The sequence below is a fragment of the Sander vitreus genome, chromosome 6, assembly GCF_031162955.1.
Source record: "Sander vitreus isolate 19-12246 chromosome 6, sanVit1, whole genome shotgun sequence".
Lineage (NCBI taxonomy): Eukaryota > Metazoa > Chordata > Actinopteri > Perciformes > Percidae > Sander > Sander vitreus.
The window spans coordinates 22,210,421-22,229,998 of record NC_135860.1 but is presented as its reverse complement, the minus strand read 5'-3'; the positions used below and the strand labels follow the sequence as shown (position 1 = coordinate 22,229,998).

General features: G+C 39.2%; 1 protein-coding gene across 1 annotated transcript in view; it reads left to right on the top strand.

Annotated features, from left to right (window-relative positions):
• The window catches only part of LOC144519920 (CUB and sushi domain-containing protein 3-like), a 262,641-nt gene that overhangs the window by 74,427 nt on the left and 168,636 nt on the right, over positions 1-19,578 (top strand). The window contains exons 17-20 of the mRNA XM_078253451.1: positions 1,890-2,077; positions 10,412-10,600; positions 12,878-12,994; positions 19,021-19,236. Of these exons, the coding sequence (XP_078109577.1) occupies positions 1,890-2,077; positions 10,412-10,600; positions 12,878-12,994; positions 19,021-19,236 (710 nt within the window). The remainder of the gene's footprint in view (positions 1-1,889; positions 2,078-10,411; positions 10,601-12,877; positions 12,995-19,020; positions 19,237-19,578) is intronic.

Genomic DNA, 19,578 nt, shown 5'->3' with positions numbered 1-19,578 from the left:
GCAGTAAAAGAAAAAAAAGAAAAAAAAACAGTAAGATCTTTGTTTCTTACCATTAAGGGGCAAAACCATACAATGTTCATATTTTATAATCAATGCTGCCTCAGTGCTGACACACTACTTTACAGGTGCTGGTCATATAATTAGAATATCATGAAAAAGTTGATTTATTTCAGTAATTCCATTCAAAAAGTGAAATTTGTATATTATATTAATTCATCACACACAGAGTGATAGATTTCAAATGTTCATTTCTTTTAATTGTGATGATTATAACTGACAACTAATGAAAATCCCAAATTCAGTATCTCCGAAAATTAGAATATTACTTAAGACCAATACAAAAAAGGATTTTTAGAAATGTTGGCCAACTGAAAAGTATGAACATGAAAAGTATGAGCATGTACAGCACTCAACTCTACTTGCCAAGTCCTGTTGGAAAATGAAATCTGCATCTCCGTAAAGTTGGTCAGCAGCAGGAAGCATGAAGTGCTCTCAAACTTCCTGGTAGACGGCTGCGTTGACCCTGGACCTCAGAAAACACAGTGGACCAACCATCACCGACTGTGGAAACTTTACACTGGACTTCAAGCAACGTGGATTCTGTGCCTCTCCTCTCTTCCTCCAGACTCTGGGACCTTGATTTCTAAAGGAAATGCAAAATTTACTTTCATCAGAGAACATAATTTTGGACCACTCAGCAGCAGTCCAGTCCTTTTTGGCTTTAGCCCAGGCGAGACGCTTCTGACGCTGTGTCTTTTTCAAGAGTGGCTTGACACAAGGAATGCGACAGCTGAAACCCATGTCTTGCATACGTCTGTGCGTGGTGGTTCTTGAAGCACTGACTCCAGCTGCAGTCCACTCTTTGTGAATCTCCCCCACATTTTTGAATGGGTTTTGTTTCACAACTCTCCAGGGTGCGGTATTATCCTCATTGCTTGTACACTTTTTCTCTACCACATCTTTCCTTCCCTTCGCCTCTCTATTAATGCTTGGACACAGAGCTCTGTGAACAGCCAGCCTTTAGCAACGACCTTTGTGTCTTGCCCTCCTTGGTGCAAGGTGTCAATGGTTGTCTTGGACAGCTGTCAAGTCAGCAGTCTTCCCCATGGCTGTGTAGCCTACAGAACTAGACTGAGAGACCACTTAAAGGCCTTTGCAGGTGTTTTGAGTTAATTAGCTGATTAGAGTGTGGCACCAGGTGTCTTCAATATTGAACCTTGTCACAATATTCTAATTTTCTGAGGTACTGAATTTGGGGTTTTCATTAGTTGTCAGTTATGATCATCAAAATTAAAAGAAATAAACACTTGAAATATATCAGTCTGTGTGGAATGAATGTATACATTATACAAGTTTCACTTTTTGAATGGAATTACTGAAATAAATCAACTTTTTCATGATATTCTAAATATATGACCAGCACCTGTATAAAGAAACAAAGAGCTATATTTAGCTTTTTTGGTGAAATGAGCCCAAATATTTTGCCCCTCTTTCTTTACTTTAAATGAGACAAAGTTTTCCCATGCCTAGTTGATGCTAAGCATGGGCATGCTGAACTTCTTTTATTTAGCTCTTTGCATTAAAAACAAAGTGAGGCTTGGCTTTTCTCTTGCTGAAATTGAAGGTATTTTTTCCGCTGATGTAGAGACCTGAGGGTGACCACGGATCCATTCCATGTCATATTTCCAAGAAACTCTTGCAATTATTGGAACCCTTGTTGTGCGAGCTATTTCTTCTCATGTATCTCCTCAAAAGTAAAGTGTTTTCTCTGCGTTCACAGCAAGCTAAATGGCTTCAAACTGTCTAATCTGTCAAAGCAGAATAATTGTTACGAATACAAATAATTGTGTTCTCTGCATCTCCCTCTCTCTGCTCTCTTTACTGTGAAGGTTTCAAACTGAACTCAGTTATGACTTCCTGGAAGTGCATGACGGTCCCAACCTGCTCTCTCCTCTGATTGGCTCATTTAATGGAACCCAGGTCCCTCAGTTCCTGTTTAGTAGCAGCAACTTTCTGTATCTGCTTTTCACCACCGATAACAGTCGATCAAACAGTGGCTTCAAGATATTCTATGAAGGTGAGAGTATCCTGCTTTTGCCTGCATGCACTGCAAAAGGTTATGAATGCACAATATTTTTGGAGTAGCATACAAATATTCTTGGTAATTTCCATAGGATTCAAAAAAATGTGGACTTGATTTTAAATTAGATACAGTATGTCAACAAAAGGAAAGAAAAAAGGTAACAAGAGTTAAAGGCCTGATAAATCAAAATGAGTCTGTCTTTTTTGTAACACTTATAAAGTTTCTGAAACTGTGAAGACCAAACTGTGTTGAGGATGTGTTTCAGGTGGATTATGTGATAAGAGCACCAATATTTTTTTAGAACAAGTTGACTTAATGAGCTTTTGTTCTCAGGATAAAGCAAAGTTCTTTCAGTTCAAGTACTGGGAGAAAAGTTCAAGAGTAAGACTACAGAATCTTAAACATTGCTCATTTTAAGAGGGAGACCAAGGTCAACACTGTATTGTTAAGAATTAACATTAGTGGTAACATAACTAGATTAAGGATACCTCACAGTTACTTCAGGTTGAGTTTAAAAACCCTATTGTTTGCATTGCTTTTTGTGTGGTAGTTAGGGAATGGATTCTGGGTGAAATCAAAGCCAAACTTCAGGACAAAGTCAGCTGTACATCTTAATGAATGCAGCTTATTGAATAATATTGTGCTGTAAATGTAAATACGTGGATACTGCAGAAAGTTCAGTGCGTTTGTGGTATTTATGTCAACGACCGACTTGGAGGGAAATGCCCTAAATCCAAGTCCCCAGATTCAATATTTAGCTATCCAAATGGGTTCTTGCATTATCCTGCCCCTTGTCAGGCGCAACAGTAACCCCGAGTTTAAAGGTGCAAGCTTGTGGAGGAAGGCTGTGTTCAAGTGCACAGACTGACATAAGAATCTGGGTGAGGATAGAGAACTATTAGCTCTCTGATGTATACATAATCAAATAATGTGTATAACGGGTAAAAAAAAAATTCTCCACATCATTATGCATGGAGTGGTAGTCTTTGAAAAATCAAATAGAAAAATACTCTGGACATAGTGTGATCTATTTTGCACTAGCACCATTACCTTTGTCACTCAGATGTGATTCATAAGACAGAGTTTGTTATTATGTCTGTATTATTGACTGAAAGCAGACCACAAGTGCCTTTGTCTTATTATGTTTCACTCTCAAGTGCATTTTTCTTTTGTTGATGAGGCTATTGAAAAGCAATAACAGTAAGATCATATTAGCTTCTTCCATTGCAATTTAGGACATATGTTATTGCTGAAATGCTTTGGGGAAACCCAGCCTAGTTCATTTGTAAAATTGGTCTTACAAAGTAGGGCTGTTCTGAATTATGCTGTAAATAAACTGAGGCACAGAAACACTGCATCCCATTCCCTTGGTATATAATGAATCTGTTAGATATATTCAGTTACAAAAAAATATTATAACATGTTATCAAATCATATATAGGCCCACATATTAAGTAGTTGTTTTTTCTAATTTCACTCATGAGCATTCTATTTTTAAATCATTAGGTTTTTTTTGGTTTTTTTTACCAAATGTTTGCACCCCAGAGGCAAATACCAGCAGTGATCAATTAATGCTCTACTATTCTGTTCAGGAAAGATCCATGTATTACCTTACTAAAACTATCATGTATTACACAAGGAGAGCAAGACATGTTTTCTACAGAGGCTTGGCAGTATAAAGGAAGAGCCCCGTTTTCACACGGTTAATCAGCCTGATCAGCCTGGGCTGTTATACAGATTATAAATGTTGATGACTGTAATCTGTAGCTCACAAACCATAAAGTATAACCGTGTTACACTGTCAACTGTGTTATTTCTTGCTGATAATGCTGTGCCATGTGGCCAAAAGTAACTTCTGCTGGCCATGCAGTAGAACTGCACTTCTCCTCCTTTTTATTTATTTAATACAATAGGGAATTGGATCTACTTAGACAATATTTGTTTGGCTTGCTGAAAGTGTGTGTATCCAGTGCTGTGTGATTCTGCAGTGGATGCAATTTCACATACATTTCACATTGTGTGCTGCCCCTTTAAATACACTTTATGCTGGCCTCACAGACATCCCACCAGGCACCAGAAACGCCTCCGAAAGAGAACAAAAGGTGCAGCTTTGTCAATATCTGTTCTGAATTAGCACTTCTTTCCAAATATATACATAATACAAACTCCATGTACGGGCATAGTTTGATTCAAGTAGCTCAAGGTATCTGTTATTGATCAGGTGTGCTTCTATCTTAATACTTATGTTTTCTTTTTTTTTGTGATTTTACTTTTTTTTTTTTTTTTTTTACATACAAAACATACAATTTGCAGCATGAGCATATGACATAGGTTATCATACCAACAATCCTGGACCTTATCACAGTACTATAGGACATGAAGTAATTGGCCGTCCTCTGTCTTACATTTCCAACAATTTGGTGTGTCTTTCAGACCAATTCTAAACAATCTGGAGGGAGTCCAATAGGAGCGATGCATAATCTTGAACTGAATGAAGCGCACCCTCGCATCGCATGACATAGTTTTAATATTCCTGCAGATTCTGTCCCACTCCTCATCATCCAGTGTAATACTCAGAACCCTTTCCCATGTCTTATTGAGGGCTGTCCAGGCTCCACCCCCAAGGTTCTGCTTATGCATAGAATAATACCCTCATAATAAGCCGCATGACCTTTTTACATATTTCAACAAGACCTTATCTAAAGATTCTGTCCTTTCAGGGCTGAGAAAGTGGATCCAAAAATCCCCACTAACAGATGGTAAAGTTGCAAATATCTAAAAAATTGAGGCAGTCCCAGGCATTCCAAATTGCTGTACCGCATCTTCAAAGAATTTGTAGTGCGTCTAAAGCAACCCTACTTGGAAGGATATCCAAACGGAAGTCCTGGAAATCACAGGGAAAAACAAAAGCATTTATTTGCAGCTAACAACACTGAAGATTAAGAGGGACCTAGCACTACTATCCAAGAGCTCATTCTGGAAGCAAAACCAGTGGACACAAATATTTTTTTTACCAAAAGTGGTGGTCCAACACATGCATAGAACAGGAGTATATTTGTAGGGGTTCACCGAGGTCATACCCCCAATTCTCTCTCACCATTTTTCTGTGCAGTCTCTTAAGTGCGTCATGTAATTTATTTTTCCCACTTTTGAGTAAGCATGAGCGAGCATTCATTTATAAAAGTCAAAATAAGTCAGAGTAAATCTCTTACTTTGAAAAACTTGCTTTATCTATTATGTTTGCGACCTGAAACCTACCTTTTTTTGTAAATACGTTTTTTTTTGTTTTGTTTTTACAAAATACAAAACATACATTTTACAACATGAACACATCACCTCCCCTCCTGACACTCTGCTTAGGATTGACCCATCTCCTAGAACAAATAGTCTTGGTCTGAATGGAACCTGGCTCCCTGCAATCAGACATAGGTTGTCATGTATCCCGGTCCAAATTTCCTGGACCTTATCACAGGATCATAGGGCATGAAGTAATTGGCCGTCCTCATGTTTTCATGAATGCTGTATGACTTCAATATACCTGTGTAGCTCAACAATCATACTTTATTTGCATAAGCAATAGCAGACCTCCTCTACTGTATAAAGAGTTAAACAGAATCTGACATTCTGTGTGGCAGAATGAAAATCCATACAGACCACAAACTCTTAGGTAAACAAAGAGGGCTTGCTCTAAAAATCGAAAACTAAAGTTAAAATTCAATTGCCAAGGCAACAATGTACAATTGTCTCAAAACGTATTTAAGAACTGGGGCCCGTTTCAGGAAGGAGGTTTAACAAACTGAGTCTAACCCTGACCGCCTCTGAGTTGATTTACCCTGAGATGGGAAACTCTGAGTTTTCGGTTTCAGAACAGCTGATTTGAGTTGGTTCAGTCAACTCAGAGTAGATTCAGGCGCGTGCACCACCACAATAAAAAGGCAGCATGAATTGAACCATGATACTACGATTCACCATGGTAACAACCACAAACTAACGGGTCGGCGGAAATACTCATGCACACATACAACAAGTTTGAACAACAACAACACAGCGGCTGCTGCAAAAGACAGAATTTGCGTGGGAGAAAATTGCTGCTAGAGTAAAGTTCAAGTATTCAAGTTCATGTTTATTGTCATATGCATATTAGTACAAAGTACCACAGCAATGAAAAACAATGTGCCTTGGCACTCTCTCAGCACCAGTCAATAATAACAATTTTAAAAACAACAACATTTAAAACATCTAGGAACATCCAAACACAATATACATAAGTGACTAAATTCAGACCACAGCCGTCCTTCCTGTTGTGCTATCGTTCAATAACCTTACTACCTGGGGGTAAAAACTATCCCTAAAACGTGTTGTGCGCTTTGGGATGCTCTGCAAACATCTCCCTGATGGAAGGTGGGAGAAGAGATTGTATGCAGGATGACTAGAATCCTGCATAATACCTCGTGCCTTCTTAGTGCTGCGTTTCCAGTAAATGTGTTGGAGCAATTCAAGTGGAACCCCCATGATTTTAGATGCAGTCTTGACTACTTTTGTCAGAAGATTAAGGTCATGTGAAGTAGCCCTGCCAAACCACACTACAATGTTGCCTGTCAGTATACTCTCAATTGTACAGCGGTAAAAGTTCTGTAGAATGTTAAGGGACATACCATATTTCTTAAGACACCTCAGAAAATAAAGCCTCTGATGTGCCTTCTTAATGGCACAGCTGATATGGAAGGACCATGTGAGGGTGTCTGAAATCTGGATGCCTAAGAATCTAAAGGTGTTAACAGTTTCAACTGGAGAGTTGTTAATAAGGACATGTGTATGTGTATGTGTGGGTTTGTTCTTTCTAAAATCTATGATGACCTCCTTAGTTTTCCCCACATTGAGAGACAAATTGATCTTGTGGTGCAACAGAAATAAATTACTCACCTCATCTCTGTAGGCAGTTTCATTATTGTTGTCAATGAGTCCTATCACAGTAGTATCGTCTACAAATTTCACAATACTATTAGTGGGGTGTTTAGTAATACAATCATAGGTATACAGACTGTATAATAGAGGACTGAGACAGCAGCCTTGAGGTGCTCCAGTGTTTAGCACTATAGAGGCTGAGCATGTAGTGCCAACTCTAACTGTCTGGGAGAGGCCTGTTAGAAAGTCCTGTATCCACCTGCAAATAGAATTGCAGAGACCCAGGTCTAACAGCTTAGATATTAAAATGGAAGGTCTAATAGTATTAAAGGCACTGCTATAATCAACAAATAGCATCCTGACATACTTATCCCTGCCCTCTAGATGTTGGAGCACAGTATGTAAAGCCAAGGATACAGCATCATCCACAGCTCTATTTGATCTGTATGCAAATTGTAATGGATCAGTTGAGACAGGTATGCTATTGTTGATATATGTCTTCACAAGCTGTTCAAAACACTTCATAATCGCAGAAGTCAATGCTACAGGTCTGAAATCGTTAATACAGGTGCAGTCGTTTTTTAGGCACAGGAATTATGATTGATTTTTTTAAAACAATTTGGAACCACACAAAGAGAGAGTGACAAGTTAAAAATGTCAGTGAAAACAGGGGCAAGTTGACTATAACATGTCCTTAGGACTCGTGGAGTAATGCCATCAGGCCCAGCAGCCTTCCCTATTTTCACAGATTTAAAAACTTTACGTGTGTCAATGACTGAAACCTGATGTGCTTGCCTGATGAACAGATTCCCAGTTGGAGATGATGTGTCTATGTTTGTGTTCCTAATTGGAAGTGCTCGGACGTGCACATGCCCAGTTGGAGATGGTCCCAGCGCCAGTGTCTCAGCAGCACATTCAAAACGAGCATAAAAAATGTTCAAGTCGTCTGGGAAGGAAGCAGAAGTTGTTGTAACGCCACTAGGTTTAGCCTTGTAGCTAGTAACCGCTTGTAGGCCTTGCCAAACACGCCTAGAGTCCCCTTCAGAACAGTATCGCTCTATCTTGTCCCGGTGTTGTTTTTTAGCGGACTTGATTGCATTCCTGAGCTCGTATCTCGCATTCTTATAACGAGCATCATCCCCAGATTTAAAAGCCACTGTCCTCTCATACAATTTCACGCGTACATCACTGTTTACCCACGGTTTTTCGTTTGGGTAAACACGATAAGTACGTGTGGGAATAAAGCTGCCCAGGTAACAATTTTTGGTTCCCAGAATGTTCTGGGAACATTCGTTTTTGGTTGCGGGAACGTTCCCTGAAGGTTAGTTTTTGGTTAGTTTTTGGTTCCCATGGAAAGTTTTCCTGGCGTTTAGGGAACGTTAGTTTTTGGTTACATCGACCGTTCTCAGAACGTTCGCCTAATGTTGCAACCTTTAGAGAACGTTCCCAGTCAGTAGATTCAAAACAGCCTTGCAACATGAGCTCACCTTCAGCAGTCCAATGCTGTACTGTCCTCACAATGGGTTTCTCCCTCTTTATCTCCTGCTTGTACACAGGGAGCAGCAGTATGGAGGAATGATCTGATTTTCTCAAAGTGAGGCCGGGAGACAGATTTATAAGCTCCCTTGATGGTTGAATAGCAGTGGTCGAGAGTTTTATTTTCTCTGGTGGCACAGCTGACGTGTTGGTAGTATTTGGGTAGCACTGACTTTAGATTGCAGTGATTGAAGTCACCGGCTACGACGAAGAAGGCTTGCGGGTGCAGCCTCTCACACCTGTGCAGAGCTCCTCCAGGGCTGCCTTGGCATTGGCTTGGGGAGGGATGTATACCACAGTGAGTAATACTGATGGAAATTCTCGAGGAGAGTAGAACGGCCGACATTTGATGGTAAAATGTTCGAGGACCGGCGAACAGGAGTGGGAGATCACTTCCACGTCAGTGCACCACGAGTTATTCACCAGAAAGCACACACCCCCTCCTTTCGACTTGCCAGTCGTGTCCTTGTCCCGGTCCGAACGAAATACGGAGAAGCCGTCCAAGTGTATGGCACTGTCCGGATAGTCCGATGTTAGCCACGTCTCCGTAAAAAAAACAGAACACACAGCAATTTCCCAGATCTCTCTGTACAGCGGAGCTCATCCATCTTGTTGCTGATAGACTACATGTTTGCCAGCAGCATGCTTGGTATTGGAGGCCGCGTAGGTCGGTTCCGTAGCCTCACCAGCAGTCCCCTGCGTCTTCCTCTCTTTCGCCCATATCGCCTTAGGTAACCAGCGCGCCAGGTCTCTGATGTTTTAATGATATCTACAGGTATCATAGATGTTGTAGACAATTGGAGCATTTTGTCTGATGTCCAATAAAGTCTGGCAGTCTGAAGTGATGAAGGAGGACGTAGGCTGTATTATCCAATTTATAAGTAAAGTTAAAACTAACACTAAGCGCGGCCTGAGAGAGGCTCGTAGCGTGTCCCCATGAGTCGGCGCCATGGTAATGTGTTTACACAGTAAATGCATATATTCTAATATAGTGTATATCTTATTTAATCATAAGTATAATATTGCTGGTGAAATGGTATTGAACCTATAATCTATTTCATTTAGGTAAAAGTACTAGTCCTACTAATCCCATTCTGAGGCTGCAGCACCATCATTTACCTGCAATACTGTGGATCTCCTTTTTACTGGCTACAAAAACATTTAACACAAGTTTCAGAGCGAGTCCCACTCTTTTGACGGCACTTTGCTATAGTGGCTTTACTAAAATGCTCCGCATCATAAATGTTGTAAAGAAAACTTCCGTTTGCGAAAAAAAACGTAATGTGACACAAATAATCTGCTGGGATGTAGAGCATGTCCACGATGGGTGACGTTAGTGATATGAGGACGGATAAGGTTATGTAGGCTACATACAGTAACGGCATAGTCTTAACTGGGAATTAAAATGCATCAGGGCCTCAATATCATCTCCCGATGTATGTTTAACACCCTGCGAAGTAATACAGCTTCTTCATCAACGGGATCGTCGACCAAAGGAAATGCCATATTCGAGAAAAGAACATTTTACAGTCTGCCTAACAGAGTTAATAAACCAACACTGTTTTTTTATTCATGCCGATAACAAACTGCGCTAAAATGTGCCTGATACAGACTGAATGAATGAATGAATGAGGAAATGAAAGAGCGCTGTGTCAGAGGGAGGAGACTGAGAGAAACTCGAGGTTTATTGAAGAAAACCTGCTCCCGACCAGGTTAGGTTCACAGACTCAGTTACCATAGTAACTGACTCTGAGGTTAAGTTACCTCTCCTTCTGAAACAGAAAACCCAGAGTTTCCCTCATCTCAGAGTTAACAAACTCAAACTTTCTTTTAACAAACTTTCTGAAATGGACCCCTGCTTGCCCTGCTTGCTTTTAATTTCTCTAGTGGTCACATTGGACACATACTCCTGCATGGATCCTGGTATCCCAGTGAATGGCGTACGGTTAAGCCATGACCTGTCCATCGGCTCCACGGTGTCCTTCCAGTGTGACCCAGGATACAGGCTGAGCCACGAGGAGCCGCTGGTTTGTGAGAAAAACCACTTCTGGAGCCACCCACTGCCCACTTGTGATGGTATGTATACAAAATGTAATTTCTTTTTGCCATGCATTCCAGCTCAGGCATCCATCTCATCCATGACTGCACAGTGTTCTTTTGAGTGAATGCTAATCATATTTGTAAGATCTGTTTATTTATTTATTTACTATTTTGGGTAGTGTGTTAATAATTTATGGCCCTTTGAACACGTCGGAGCAGAATGACCATTAAATACAAGGACCACCCTTCTTGTCCTTTAAGCGTTCCAACATGAATGTTGAGTCATGGAAGGGACATTTAATAATTGACCTGGTTATGACTTGAAACACTGATTGAATTTCAAACAGCACCACATCATCTCATTTGGATGTCAGCATTATTTTTGAGAAAATACAGTCTATTTACACATACAGTATGGTTAGTCTGGCAGTCTTTTTTTGCCACAAATATTTATGGGATGCTGCCTCTAGTAGCCTAACTGGCAAGCGGCTTCCATTGCTGTATTTATTCTCAAAACAAGGTTTGTGTCGTTACCTCTTGCCTTGTTTGCAAGTGGTAATGAACGACACAAGCGTAAGTGATGGGTCGCATACAGCAGGTCTGACTAACCAAACATACGCTTGTCAAAATGCTTTTTATTCAACAAATAGATCCAGTCTATGTTTTGAACAACTTACTTGGGGTGTTTATAAATCATGTAATACTGAAGACAGAGTATGCTCAAAGCAGTTTAGATATCTCACATAATTGTTTGTACGGTTTTGCTCTTTGTGCTTTTTAGAAGTGCACTGCAGGTCAATTGTAGCGAATATTGTTGCAGCGCACAAACTGTGAATGATGCCGCTTAGTCAGGGATCACTCAGTTAAAAAAATATAACGAATAAAATGCATGCAACGGTTGGTAGTGACTACCATATCGTGTATGTTATTTCAGTCCAACAGTTGTCTTGAAATTTTATTTGATATCTTGAAGCATTTTCTTGCCTAAGTGTGTGCCAGACTGGTGCCAAATGCCTTGGCCCTCTGCCTATAGAGCCTCTAAAGTAGATCATTTGCCAAGCTTACTCATTCACTTTTAATGACTTTATGTAATTTTGGCTCATTAATAAATTATTTAATATGATTTTGTTGTTGGGAAAGAATTCTGGCCTTGATGTGTTGTGCTTGCTCGAGGGCCCAAGGGTGGAAGGAGAGAGGATAAGAGTGGGGTGGGTGTGTGCAGCTGTGGAGCCTCAGGCATACCGGCGATCCTCAAAACAACATCTGACATTCATTAGTTTGAAAATATGTACATGCACAAGAGTTCTACTTCTAATATTTGTCAACGATTGCTGTTTTGAAGAAGGCATCCGGGCATTTGTTTGTAACACCACTCTTTGGGCATTCGGGGGACACACACTCACACTCGCGCTCACACACACACACACACACACACACACACACACACACACACACACACACACACACACACACACTCTAAGACAGAAGAAAACAAAGCATGTCAATTTTCATCAATGCTGTATTTAAAAAGCAGTTCCCTGTATGTGAAATTAGCTTTTAGTTGAAACACAATGACGGCATGAGAAACGGTGCAGGTTTCAACAATATCCAATTAGACCAGTTAACCTTCAATCGGATCAAGCATTAACCTTACGGTCCTCAGCAGCCAATGAGGGTTGAGATTAACTTAATAACTTCATTTGATGAGGTAAGAAGCTTTCTGGCAGTAAATTCAATAGTCAACATGCATAAGAGTCATATTACTGAGGTGACGATGAGTGTTGCTGCTTTAGACACTCCCTATCACCTCAACTGTTACTACTCTACTTGGTGGGTTGTAACTGGATTATCCTCCCAACCTGACTGAAAAGTAGTTGGAATGCAGCACTGGGCTGATTGTTTCTATTTGGAAGACATTCAAAATCACTTTGAGGTCACAATCATAACAAAGCCTGATGCTCTAATCAGTTTAATATGTTTGTCAGTTCTGGATGGATTATCATGTTTTCTGACAATGTCTTTCAGTTTAAGATACCATACCAGCAGAGAAAATATGGATGGATTGCTGAAATAATGAAACATTTATTGTCCTGGCAGTAGGGCAAGTTTGGAGAGAGAGGGAGGGAAAAAAAACATTGTGTTGGCAGAATTACATGTACTACTAAAAATAGCAGGACAGGATGTGATATGACTTAAATGCATTATTCATTTAAATTGCTCCTCGGTTTTCAGGTGAAGGATGTAATGGTTCATTTACAATTTTCTTTTTTTCCAGCAACAGTTATCATTCATTATCTTCCCTTTTTTATTCAGCATCATGCGGTGGGGACATCAGGGGACCTGGAGGCATCATCTTATCACCTGGCTTCCCGGAGCTGTATCCTAACTCCCTGAACTGTACATGGACTGTGGAAGTCAGTCATGGAAAAGGTTGGAAAACCCCATTGTTATTATTATTATTATTATTATTATTATTATTATTATTATTATTATTATTATTATTATTCATGTGGTGTCAGGGTAATCGGAAAAATTAGTTCTTGACTGGGAACATTAACATTGTGAGATAGGGCATGCATTGGCGGAGGTCTGCACTCTTCGAGTGCCCGTCTAGCTTAAAATAATATAATACATTTTCATCATATAAGTATAAATACAATGCATACTAAAATACTTTTTTGTTTTGGTCTTATGCCTCATACTGTAGAGTTTAGGAACTCTTAAATTATAGATATGCTAATTTAAGAAATTATTTTATTTTGTAAATGCGTAAATGATTCACATACTACACCTCATGGACAGCGTGTTCATTTTTATAGTCTTTACCACACTGACATTCAATAGTCCTCACAATGGCCAAATTATAAAACTATAAATTAAAACAGCACCCACTCAACAGATTCCAAGAACATCACAGGAATTTATAAACATGGATTTACAATTATTAAGTGAGAAGTGACTTAAAGATAATTTAAAGGCACTGACTTTTTCATTTTTGGCAACTGTCCAGAATATGCAGAGTGATAATATTACACTCTGAGGTCTTCACTCATCAAATATTTAAGTGTCATTACTTTTTCTTTTTAAAGTGTGTTCTAGTATCAGAGAATTCAGTTTAATTTGTAGTTATTCTTTATCAGCAGTCTTCCACTTATAAGTTTATTTGAGCCAATTTTGTACAGTATGCTGCTTTATACATTTCTCAGTCTGCTTTCGTGCAACCAAGTCAAGGCTAAATTCATCCATGATAACTGGATGAATATGCCGGATTAATCCCTATTCTTCGTTTTGTGCAATAGAATCACCTTTGACGGTCTCACAAGACCTATCAGCAATCCCTCTACATTTGACAAGAAAAGCAAAATTAAGCATTTTTTAACTTCTGCCTCTAAGGCTTCCAATTTGTGTTTAACCCCTCTCGCCGATTCTGTTTCTTCCCATGTAAGGCAAGATTAATGTAATTACTGTACACATAGTTATACATATGTGACCCACTAGGCTCAGTATGGCACACTGATGGTCTTATCTACAGTATCTATGTATTTAATACAAAGCATGTAATGAGGAGGTACGGACATCACTTTATTATCTTCTAAATAACTCGCAATAACAAATGAAAACTGCACTGTATTCTTTTTTTTCTGTCCATCTTTTTAGTGATTGTAACAATAAGCTCACCTACGTTCTCCTATCAACAGCATTATCCTTTTCATTTTTTACATGGGTTCTTTAACATTCAACAATAACAGGAGGTTGCACCAACAACTAAAAACCAATAACAACTCGAAATGATCAACATTTCCAACTAATTGACTAATTTTAATACAATTAGACTCCGGGCCTAATATGGTGTAAGTTATTTAAAATGCCAAATGAATTTAGTGTGGGGCAATTAGCAATCCAACCCCATATAAGCACATATAGGAAGAATTGAAACGTACTGGTACAATACTTGCACCAGTACCTGGGCGTAAGGTTAGGGTGTTAACAAAAACAATACTAATGCCATTATACTAAAGTCTATGTCCTACTTAATATGTATTTTCTTTAGATGGTTTTCATTATATTTATGTCTTAGGTTTGTCATCTGCACTACCTGAAACAGGTGAAAATGTATCTTTTATCATAGAACTGAGGGGTATTGCACAAAAGTAGAATTTATAAATCCAGGATAACCGATAAAGTGAGGCTTGACCTAGTCTAATCAGTGCAGCCTGGCTTGGTGCGTACAACGGCTACAACGTCAGGCTGAGGAGGTGTCGTAATTGTGTTCAATGTTTTATGTTTCTGCAGAACAGGAACCTGCTGGAAACCAGTTTTTAAACTGAGTCAGGCCCGTTTATATTGTAACTTAATGTTACTTTTAACTTTCCTGTATAATAAATGAAATGAAATGACTAGGTCGAGCCAGGCGGAAGTAATTTGGATAGATACATGTTCACGGCTTTCCTTAACATAACGTGAGGTCAATAACAGATTTACAAATGCTAAAATGGAGAATACGCATTGTGCATACTTTACCCAGAGTGAGCAGCAGCTTCTTATGGAAGTATGATAACGTGAAACACAGTTTTTGTAAAAAAGAAACACCGTTTCACTGTAATGAAACAGCGAAAGAAAGCGAGCGTGGAAGACCATCGCGGTCGGACTGAATGCGTAAGCAGCCTAAAAATATACATTTACTGACCACTGCTCTGAAATGAAACCGTCAAAATCATACCATTCAAAGAGTTAAGCCAATTATTTGCACGAATTATCAGTTGTACTCTTTGTCTTAAAAGTGAGCAGAAGATAGCCTAATGTTACTCAGGAAATTTACCCTGATAATCAATTACAACCACTAATCTACAATGCTGGAATATGATGTATACGTACAGTATCTCTCTCTCTCACTCTGTCTCTCCCTCATATGGGCTAAACTATAAATTTCCTAAGTAACATTAACTCCCACTGCTCGCTTTTAAGACAAAGTGTACAACTGTTTGTTTGTGCAAATGACAAGTGACTCCTTGAATGCTTTCATTTAAGAGCAGTAGTTCGTAAATGTATATTTTTAGACTATTATTCAGTCGGTCCGCTTTTGCCACACTTTTTCTCACTGTTATAGTATACATATTCCTTCTTTGTATATTATATGCTTTGCTTCCTCATAGGGCTGATAGAAAAGAAAGACACTAAAGAAATTGGACTCTGAAACCATAAACTATAAAGATAATTAAGTTATAAATTCAATGCACAAACTGTAAACATGACTGTAACAGTGTATTCATCAGTTATTTCCTCCCAGCAAAATATAAGGTCAAAAACCATTGAGGTGTCCTCTCCCTGTTGTGAACACACATTTTGTGCTAAGAATGCCAAATAAAATGCACATGGAAGAGGAACATACATGGTCCTAAATCAACTAAAATAAATATATATATAGTCTATCTAAATAAATCTGCCATTGTTAGAACCACTAACACACATATAGCACTTTATATATTGCCCTTCATCACTCACTAAAACACATTTGCAACTTTACCAGCCTTTTCTAATTATCTCATCAACTGCTATAATATACATTTTTCAAACTTCTAACAACAATATGAACAGCAGTTTTCAAACAGCACTATAACAGTAACAATGACTGTCACATGAATAATTATAAAAATAATGGTCACAACTTTAAATAACACCTGTTGTATTTCAATGCAGGCAAATAAAAATAAGGTAAAACCCACTGCTGAGTGAACAGAGAAGGCCCCAGGATTAATAAATCCTGGCTGTTAGCCTGGTCAGGAGCAGGCTAGCTGCACAGAATAAATCTCCAAGGTAACTTAGGTGCCTCTGCTTTTGTGCAACCAAGTCAAGGCTAAATTCATCCAGGATAACTGGATGAATATCCCGGCTTAATCCCTTATCTTCGTTTTGTGCAATACCCCTCAGATCTTCCTTGTGATTTTTTTTTTTTATCCTGTGGTAACTATTCAACTCCGTAATTATCAACATCCTGCACCAACTATATTAAAAGATTTGGGATGTCCCCTCACAGGAATGGCTCTTGATTAACAAACATTTTGGAGGCATATGAGTCATATTTGAACAGATTTGCTAGATAGTATTAACATGGCAGTGCTTATTCTGCTGAAAAGCAGCCAACTGGTCATCATAGATGAATGTTATTGGGTCTGAGTTACAGTGTGAAAATAGAAGCAGGGTGTACACACCTGGGATCTCATTTATAAAAATGTGCGTAAGATCATTACTAAAAGTGTACGTACGGCCAAAAGGACGTGTATTTGGACGGGGATGACCTGGTTCCGGCGCGTTGCCCTCTCTACCGAACCCAATTCAGTACATAGATCCAAGAGCACAGCTTTAAGGAATTTAAATCGGCATATAAGCTAGTCATCGTCATGGTCCCTGAAGTCTCTTTCTCTCCTGATTCTTCCATTGGCGTAGTCCTTCTGCAGGGCCAGCAGTGCCATCGTGCAGCATTACGCACGGGGGGTCACCGCAGTATTTATATGTTTACAACAATTTGTGATTAACACCTTGCCAAAGTCACAGCATCAACTAGTGGTATCCCCCACCCCAAGATACAATTTGAAGATGAAAGTCTAATAGGCGCAAACACGTTTCTTCATGCAGGTTTTGTCACAAACAGTTTTGAAGTTTGGACCGATAACGAGGACATTAAGTGTAACGATTCTGCGAGAGCTTAACGGCTATATTTTCTGACTTTGACATTTGATGATACTGTATGTGCACAGTGTTAAAGACATTTAGTTAATGGATGTGAAAAAATGTGCATGAGACATCAATACTTATTCAATACTCTAATAATAATACTATAGTAATACTATATTAAGAGTAATCGTTATTCCCACATTTACTTTCTGCAGTCTGACTTCAGTTAACCACCTCACCATCTGCTTCGCCAATTCCCATTGTCTCCAAAATGTGCGTACGCATGGGTCAGAGTTTGCGTGGAGGACCACACATTCTCCCGTCAAGTTTGTTTTTTCATAAATCACAACCTTTGCATTGCAAGTGGGGTATGCACATTTTCAGCCCCCGTTTTGAGACCCCTGGATCTTGGTTTTCAACCTAAATGTTAAATAATAGTTTGTTGATATAAAATGTTGAATCCTTTTGACCAACCTTAACACAATTTCTAGATTGACTTTGCTACTGCCAGTAGCAGATTTTCTATTATCGATTGTTCTGTCCTCTTATGTAAATCTGTATCATTGGCCTGCTAGGCCAGTTAAAGTCCTCAAATTTTAAAGTTTCACAAGATGGGCAGATGCCAAAGTGTGACAAATACAGGCAAATAGAGGTGTGACGAGATCGTCCCACGAGACTTTTCTTTGAGATAAAAATTGTCTCATGAAATAAGTCACAAGTGCAGAGCAGCCGCCCGTAGACGAGTCGGACCTGGTTGGCCTTATAATACATTTGGCTTTGATAATGAGTCTGGCTTGGACCTCTAAATTAGCATAGAAGATCCCCTGCCTGTTCTCCAAAGTTGACTCTGAGTTCACTTTTGCAGAGTAGTAACGGAGTTGCAGTTGTAAAAAGCTGCCGGTAAAACCCAGCGTTAGAACGTTAGAGGGCACGGCTGGGGCCGCGCAGATTGCTCTCTTTCTCTGTCTTTTTTTAAATGTGTCGGAAGCAGAAATCAAAACCTAACTTTACTTTTAATGATATTAAACAAAGAGAAATGTTCTCCCCTTGTCTAAAATGGTCATAAATTAATACAAGAGCAGCGTACTTCCTTGTGCTGCAATGAAACGCCTGGTTACGTTATAACCTTGGTTCTCTGAGTAAAGACTATTTTTCTCGTCTCGTTCTCATGAACCCAATCTCGTGTCTCCTCTTGTGAGCTGCGTGTCTCATCACACCCCTACTGACTAATGTTCATGTACTGGTGGAAAGACCATGATTCTTCATTAACATAGTTTTAATCTGTGAAATTGTTTTTACTTTTTTAACTTCTCTATTCACTTGGTATTTTAATCGTTTTGTGTCTCTTTTTAAATGTAATATTTTCCTTTTTCCTTTTAATTTTAGTATTATAATTTTAAGATTCATTTTAGTATGCTCATTCTTAGTGCTGCTGTAAGGATTAATAAAGTATCTATTATTAAATGAGTGAAAAGTGCGTTGTGTAGATGGATGTTTCAGCAAGATAAACCCAAATGAATACAACTGATTTTTAATCATGATAATGATATTTGCAATTAGCTAAAATGTAAATTGAATAATAGTCACATTCAGTTTGAGCTTATTGTGTGTATTCTGTGCCCTACAATGTAAACTGCTAATCCATCATCTTAACCTTACAGGTCAGTATGGACACGAAAACATTTCAAATTTATGCATTACATATTGTATTCAAAGGTTTTTCTAAGATATTCTTCGTATTTTCCTGAAAACTTAACACTAGGCTTTCTTATTTCTCCTCCAAGGTGTCCAATTCACTTTTTACTCCTTCCACCTGGAGGATCATCATGACTACCTTCTGATAACAGAAAACGGCAGCTTCGCCCAGCCGCTGGCTCGACTCACCGGCTCAGAGAGGCCTTCCCCAGTTAATGCCGGCCTGTATGGGAACTTCAAGGCCCAGCTACGCTTCATTTCTGACTTCTCTATATCGCTGCAGGGATTCAACATCTCCTTCTCAGGTATGAAGGCATATGAGGGTTCTGTCTGTAGGAGGCAAGGAGGGGTAGTATTGGTAGGTGTGTAGACAGGATGGGAAGGGAAAGCTTTAAAAGAGGAAGGAAGATAAATTGAGTGGAGAAGTGAGGATGTGGTGGGTGGAGTTGTTAACTAGAAGGGATAGAAAGCAGAAGTGAAAGACACGGTGACAGACAGACAGAAAGAGAGAAAGCGACAGCTTGTTCAATGATGAGATCAAAAGCGCTAAGCCTCTCTAAAGTGTGCATAAAGTAACACGTGAGGAGTAATGTGTCGGTCAGATCGGGAACGGACTTAAGGTAGACCATGCCTCAGGCTGCGCTGAT